Source organism: Charadrius vociferus, unplaced genomic scaffold, assembly GCF_000708025.1.
Source record: "Charadrius vociferus isolate BGI_N301 unplaced genomic scaffold, ASM70802v2 scaffold423, whole genome shotgun sequence".
NCBI classification, from domain to species: domain Eukaryota; kingdom Metazoa; phylum Chordata; class Aves; order Charadriiformes; family Charadriidae; genus Charadrius; species Charadrius vociferus.
Window position 1 is genome coordinate 1,980,797 of NW_009648149.1, and position 6,900 is coordinate 1,987,696.

Sequence of the window (6,900 nt, forward strand, 5' to 3'; positions counted from 1 at the left end):
CGCCACCTCGGAAGGGGAATCGGGGAGGGCCAGCAAAAAAAAAAAACAAAAACCCAGAGGTTGGCGACATAAGGACATGGCCGGTAGGTCGTCCCCCCCCTCCTCCTCTTCCTCTGTCCGGGTTCTCCCCGGGAAGGTAATGCACAGGAAAATTCAACAACAGAAAACCCGACTTTGAGAAAAAGGATGAGATTACCAGGAAAAAAAAAAAAAAAAGAAAAAAAAAAACAACAAAAAATGCAAAAAAAACCCAACACCAAAAAAACAAAAAAAAAGGCTGTTAAACTCCAACTCTCACTGCCTGCCCGACACCTCTTAAACTGGAAAGAGCAAGAAGTGCAATCAGAATAAAACAAACCCCTTTGCCACCCTCGGGAGGGGGAGAGGGGCTCATCCCGACATGTATCCACTCTGATTTTTTATCTTCTCTTTAATGTGATTCTTGCTTTCTCCCCCGCCCCCCCCCCCCCACTCCCCTTGCATTTTTTCAGCACTCCTACAAACTACCGCCATGTTTAAGAGCTTTTAATGAAAAAGTCTCTTGCTACTATTGTTCCTTCACTTTTCTGGACATTGATAAGATAAACTCAGTTTTCCTGATGGCATCTCCCTGATGTGATTAACTTTTTCTAGCTTGAAAATTTCTTTTTTTTTTTTTAATTCAAAACATTTTGAAAATTTGAAATTCGATATTTTTTTTTTCTTTCCATTTCTAGCACAGGTATTTCGGAGGCAGACATTCAAATCAACGGGTAGAGGAAACACAACGTTTGCAGCCTCCGAGAGTCAAGAATTTTGCATTTGAACCTCCAGTCCACCTCATCTCTCTTCCAAAACCCAGTGGAAGGTTTGTGCTTCTTTCTAGAGAGCTGACAAAGTTCACTGAAACACCGTCTGTCAACTGTGCGAGCCCGTTCCCTACAAAACTCCAAATACCAACAGTTTCTTTTTAAGTATGTAGCTTGGTTCCCCTCCGTCTTCTTTTAGCTCACACTACATTTTCACTTTTCACAGTACTGTTTCCCAGCACAGGCTTCATCTAAAACCAGGATTCATAGACATTTAAAGCAGGAGTTTATATGGAATCTTATCTCCTCTTTCTTATCAAGCCCCACTCATCGCTACCCATCGCTGCCTGTATTTACTTCTCCTTGGAAAAAAAATACGGCAGCAGCCATTACATGACGTGCTAAACCGGCGTTGGTGAAACTTGAGTGGTGTTTTACTCATCAATAATACCTTTAAGGGAAGATGCCCATCAGGTGGCCCAAGTGACCGGAGTCTTGTGTTGTGGTGACAGGAAGCTAAACTGAAAATCACTGATCCATTACCTCTCATAAATTGCAGCTTCTTTCTTTTTTATTTTTTCTTCTTTTTCCTTTTTTCTTTTTCCTTTTTATTTTCCTTTTTTCTTTTATTTTCCTTTTTTCTTTTTCTTTTTCTTTTTCTTTTTCTTTTTCTTTTTCTTTTTCTTTTTCTTTTTCTTTTTCTTTTTCTTTTTCTTTTTCTTTTTCTTTTTCTTTTTCTTTTTTCTTTTCCCTTTTTTCTTTTCCCTTTTTTCTTTTATTTCTCCTTTTCCCTTTTCCAGTTTTTTCTTTTCTTTCTGCTTAATTTTTAGCACCAAAATCGGCTTTTTCATACGATTCTTTCTTCACTGACTTGTCTTGAGCACAAAGCTCCAGGAGAAAGCATGTGGTACTTATGACTCATAAAGAAAACAGTGTGTTCCCTGCAGTCGGATGTCTCACCAGAACCTCTGCCCCATGCTGGACTGCAACAGAAGAGCCGAAACAGAAGGTCCTGCTGCAAACGGAGCTGAGAGGACATGGTGCCAACCTCCCTGCTCCACCAGGCAGGGGATGATGTCAAGGAAAGTACGGACTCATCAGTTCTCTGAGAGGAGGGGGTGTCTGCGATTCTCAAAACGAAGCTCGGGAAAGCACCAGCAGCAGTTGACATGAGGTGTGATGCTCGGTGGTGACGGTGGGGACAGGTCCCCGGGAGCCCTCGTAGCGAAGCAGCGGAGGGCAATGATGGAGGCTGTGACAAAACCCTATTAGTGGTTGTGGCATAATCCCGTACCCCTCAGGCCAAGTTGAGCTGCCCAAGATCCGCACCCGCCTGGTGCGAGCAGAAGATCCGCTGCTCCAGTAGACTGGTTGCCATGGGGGGAAGCCCATATGATAACTGAGCGTACGCCAACACGTAGCTGTAAAGGCAAGACCCAAGGCAGGTTGTTGAGCACGCCCTTCAGGGAATACTGGCTACCTCGAGAGGAGCTTGCCGCGGGAGGAGGTTACGACCTGTCTCCTGGCAGACCTTTGCTGCCAAGAGGAGATGATGGTGGTTACGGCGAGGGAGGCAGGGACACGAGGTACTGGTGCCTGCTGTTGCTTCGTCACCTTATTTCTGCTGAGCTTCCAGTGAGACAAATCTGGAAGGAATGTCCATCGGTAGAGGCGCTCAACGAATTGAGGTCAAGATGCTTTCTGCTTCAACGCCACCTCATAACACGATGAATGCTGGGCTGAGGAAAAAGAGTGAAGAACATGGACTCAGAGACAGTGCAAATAAAGCGTGTGCAAATGATGTCGTGAAATTTGAATGTATGCTATTGTGGCAATTCGTGCTCAGCTCCTCGAAGTGAACGACAAAATATTTTACCTGGGATGAAAAATGCACATAAAAGGAGACTTCTAGAGTGAAGCAAACCAAAACACAAGACTGAGAATGGTTTATTCAGCCATTGTGTTCATTGGCTTCGTAAGGAGAAAAAAAAAAAAAAGAGGCTATCAAAAAATGTAAGATGTTTCAAAGAGTGCAAAGCTGCCCCTTTCCCAACTATTTTAGTAGGAATCAGAGAAAGTTAAAGCTGCTGATGGGGGAAGGCTGGAGCCCAGTCAGAAATGGGCAAGTGCAAACGTGAAAAATATCACTGGAGGAAACAGAATTCAGACTCAAAAGTGAAATCAGCAGGTGCAGCCCTTACACTCTCTGGTTTTGTCAGGTTGTAGGTCTGGAAATAACCTTGAGAAAGGAGAAAAGTGAAGGAATGGTGGTGAGTCACCAGCACCAAAATGATGAGTGACAGAGCACCGGGAGATAATTATTGGGTGCTTAAAAACCCATGCAGGAGAATGTGAGTATATCCAAAAACTCCGACAGTGGTCAGTCGGGAAGGAGCTGTGTTTGTTTATTTAATGTATTTCCTCCATAATATTCTCTGAAGTTCTTTATTTTACCACGTTGTCTGGTCCAGCTTAGGAAGGGCTTTTGTCATGGTGTTTGCATCCCCGCTCTTTGAAAGGCGTGCCATGATTTTTTGTGTTCACTTTGTGTGCAGCATAATTCCATTTTCTGGTGTCAGCAAAGACAAACAATTATTAAAAAAAACCCACCAAATATTTTTTCTGCCTGCTTGAAGACCTCAGAGGTTCACAGACTGCTTTGAGGCTGGCATCTCTTACCCCGCAGGAGGGTCACCCCTTCCAGCCTGCTCTTTTTTTTTTTTAATTTCTCTGAATATCTGTTGGTTTCTCACTTTTTTTGGTGATGACGTTCCAGAAGAGTCATCTAGATTCTAGTTCTGATTGTACCAAGGACCACACAGGCAAGGTTGTACAGCAGCTCTGCACTAAATGAGAGGTCTCCGGCCAAGCCATGAGCACTGGTTGATCTTGGTTGATCAAGCAGTGGTCACATTTTGTTGAAATTTCATATTATGTCTGTGGTTTTTTGTAGTGCTGCCAACTCTCCATTATCAGCCACTCTCCTGATGGACAAGAAGGTCTCTGGTTCTTCGGTGCTGAGCTTTAGCTGCTGTTTTCAACAGCTGACAACCAGGGCAGCAGGGAAGAGCCTTCTCAATAGCAAGGCCACCACGGACGGCCGAGGACAGGGACTTCTGGAGCAGACAGAGCCAGCAACACCAACACGGGGCACACCAGCCCACTGCGGTCACCAATCCAGTGTGCAGCACCAACACCAAAGCCATCTCAACACTTAGGAAGCTGAAAGAAAGTAACATTAATTCAGTGTTCAATATAGGAATAAAAAAACCCAAATGTTGTTATTTGGATTTACAATCAGTTCTTCGTTCCAATTTGCTGCGCAGGACCGTGACTCGTGTCAGCGCCATGGAAGAGGTGGGACCACTGGATGTGGTTGAAGGAACACAACTGCTTAGGCTGCTGAATGTCAAACCACAGCCCAAGCACACGCAGCTCTGCTTCCAGGAGCTGAGCTTGAAAATTTCCTTCTACCTTTCTTGCTGCCACAGCTTCAGATACTTTCATGTCTTTCAGCTGCTCAGATGTTCTGCTCCTTGCAACCCAGGCAGCGGAGTTTTAGTCCATGGCACTATAGTAATATTGAAGTCACTACTACAGCAATAGATTAGGCAATAATTGACTGCATAGAATCATAGAATGGTTTGGGTTGGAAGGGACCTTAAAGTTCATCGAGTGCCACCCCCCTGCCCTGGGCAGGGCCACCTCCCACCAGCCCAGGTTGCTCCAAGCACCGTCCAACCTGGCCTTGAACACCTACAGGGATGGGGCATCCAAAACTTCCCTGGGCAACTTGTGACTGTATCTCAACACCCTCAGAGTAGAGAATTTCTTCCTAATATCTATATCTACTCTTTCAGTTTAAAACTGTTACCCCTCTTCCTATAGCTATACTTCCTTATAAAGAGTCCCTCCCCATCTTTCCTGTAGGCCCCCTTTAGGTACTGTGAGGCTGCTATAAGGTCTCCCCGGAGCCTTCTCTTCTCCAGGCTGAACAACCCCAACTCTCTCAGCCTGTCGTCATAGGAGAGGTGCTCCACCCCTCTGATCATCTTTGTGGCCCTCCTCTGGACTCGCTCCAACAGGTTCATGCTCGCCCTGCTGGCCACGCTGCTGGGGATGCAGCCCGGGATGAGGCGGACACGTGTCCACGTGTAGGACCTTGCACTTGGCCTTGTTGAACTTCATGAGGTTGGCAAGGGCTCACCTCTCCAGCCTGTCCAGGTCCCTCTGGATGGCTTACCTCCCCTCCAGCGTGTCGACCGCTCCACACACCTTGGTGCCATTGTCAAACTTGCTGAGGGTGCGCCCAATCCCACCATCCGTGTTGCCAACAAAGATGTTAAATAGCACCGGTCCCAGTACCAAACCCTGAGGAACAGCACTTGTCACAGGGTCACCACTTGGACATCGAGCCATTGACCACAACTCTTGGAGTGTGACCATCCAACCGGTTCCTTATCCTCAAGTGGTTCATCTGTCAAATCCACGTCTCTCCAATTGAGAGGCAAGGATGTCGTGTGGGACAGTGCTGAATGCTTTGCACAAGCCCAGGGTGCGCATTAGTCTGCCTTCGATATTGCTGTAGTCTGTACGCTGTCTCCATGAGCGTAACAGCCGCTGTGTGTGCCGGGATTCCCGTTGAATTTGCCTTGACCCAGCAGGATGGAATCGGTGACTTAGTTCGGTAAATGCAATCACATTGCCTCCTCTTGAGTGCACAACCAAGCCAAGGAAGGCCGAATTCCCGGGGAGAGCGTCAGTCCAACCACACCATTCTAGAAAATCGCACATCGTCACCATGCAGCCTTGAAGAGGTTAAGAATTGTGAGTTTTTCTAATATTCTTGTGGCAAGATTAATTCCTCTCTCTTAAAGAAAGACTCGGCTGGTTTGGTGAGCTGCAATCCTGAAATCTCCTTTACGACATCACTTCTATAGTTTGTTTTCTACTCATTGTTTGTTTTCTACTCATTGTGTTCAGTGCCTGCTTTGCTCTTCTGCCCAAACCCTACTCCTGGTGCTTCACAAGTGATGTTTTCATGGGATTTGACTCTGTGAAGCCGACACTCAGTGAAGCCAGTTGTGACACAAACCACAGCCTCGCTGCTCACATCCTCTTCTACGAAACGCAGGTTTGGTTTTGGTCGCTGCCGTTGTGCTCAGCCCTTCTACCCCGTCAATAGCTCCTCACCTTCCCTCTTAAAGAATTAATCCTCCTGAAGGCTAAGGAATGTAGGAGGCTGTACCAAATAGCACATTTTTTAATGAATATTCCTACTTTTGTCATGTGGCTGTCTCGTCTGCTGCCATTTTTCCATCACCGCATTTTCAGAAGGCTTTTGCTGATCCAGGCATTTATTTGCAGCGCTGCTCGCAAGTGTTGGTCACAACCTGGGCTTTGATCTTTTGTCTCCGCGTGTTATTTAGCTTTGCGACACGTTAACGCTTTTAATCCAATTTTAGCCTCTGCAGCATATTTATCTGCCACTAAATCTCTTCCCCAATCTGCCGACAACCAAATACTTCCAAACCTTTCAGCGTGGAGCCCTCTGGCAATCCACACGCAGAATAAAAACGAGCAGCGCAAGATTGCTCAGAAAACATTTCTATTATCTTCATATTCTTGTACCATTCCCGTTACCAAACGCCATATGGTGCTTTCGGACTTTAGATCCTGAGGCTTTACCAGAGGTGGTGATTGTTCCTACCCAGACTTTGCGGATGAGAAACCTGGTGGAGGTCATGGAGCCGGTCCGTGACTAAGCCAAGACTTAAACCCAGCTCTCCTCTGCTTCGAACACGAAACTGGAATTAATTCTGTGTCCTCCTGCAGAAAGCGTGGTCACGGCAGCAGAGCAGCAGCATAAGGGATTAAAAATTGTAGCTACCGATGCATATTTAATGTATAATTCCTTGTGTGTTCAGTTTATTTATTATGTATTTATTATGCGTTTCATTTAATGAATTTTTAAGCCTCCCAAAGAGACTACGCCCAATTTCTCATTTCTGTTTAGTTTCTTCTCTCCATCCATTTGTATAAAAAAGATTCTTTTTGCCGTGGTTGTGTTAGACCCGCGAATGGCAATGGGACACAGCGTCCTGGTGCGTCC

The 6,900-nt window shown here is 45.8% G+C and overlaps 1 protein-coding gene across 1 annotated transcript in view; it reads right to left on the bottom strand.

Annotated features, from left to right (window-relative positions):
- The window catches only part of LOC104285534 (interleukin-12 receptor subunit beta-2-like), a 38,899-nt gene extending 32,365 nt beyond the window's left edge, over nucleotides 1-6,534 (bottom strand). Inside the window, exons 1-3 of the mRNA XM_009883998.1 lie at nucleotides 6,499-6,534; nucleotides 5,032-5,159; nucleotides 2,118-2,209 (exon numbers count right to left, since the gene is read on the bottom strand). Coding sequence (XP_009882300.1) covers nucleotides 2,118-2,209; nucleotides 5,032-5,159; nucleotides 6,499-6,534 — 256 coding nt within the window. The remainder of the gene's footprint in view (nucleotides 1-2,117; nucleotides 2,210-5,031; nucleotides 5,160-6,498) is intronic.
- Between the last annotated feature and the right edge of the window lie 366 nt (nucleotides 6,535-6,900).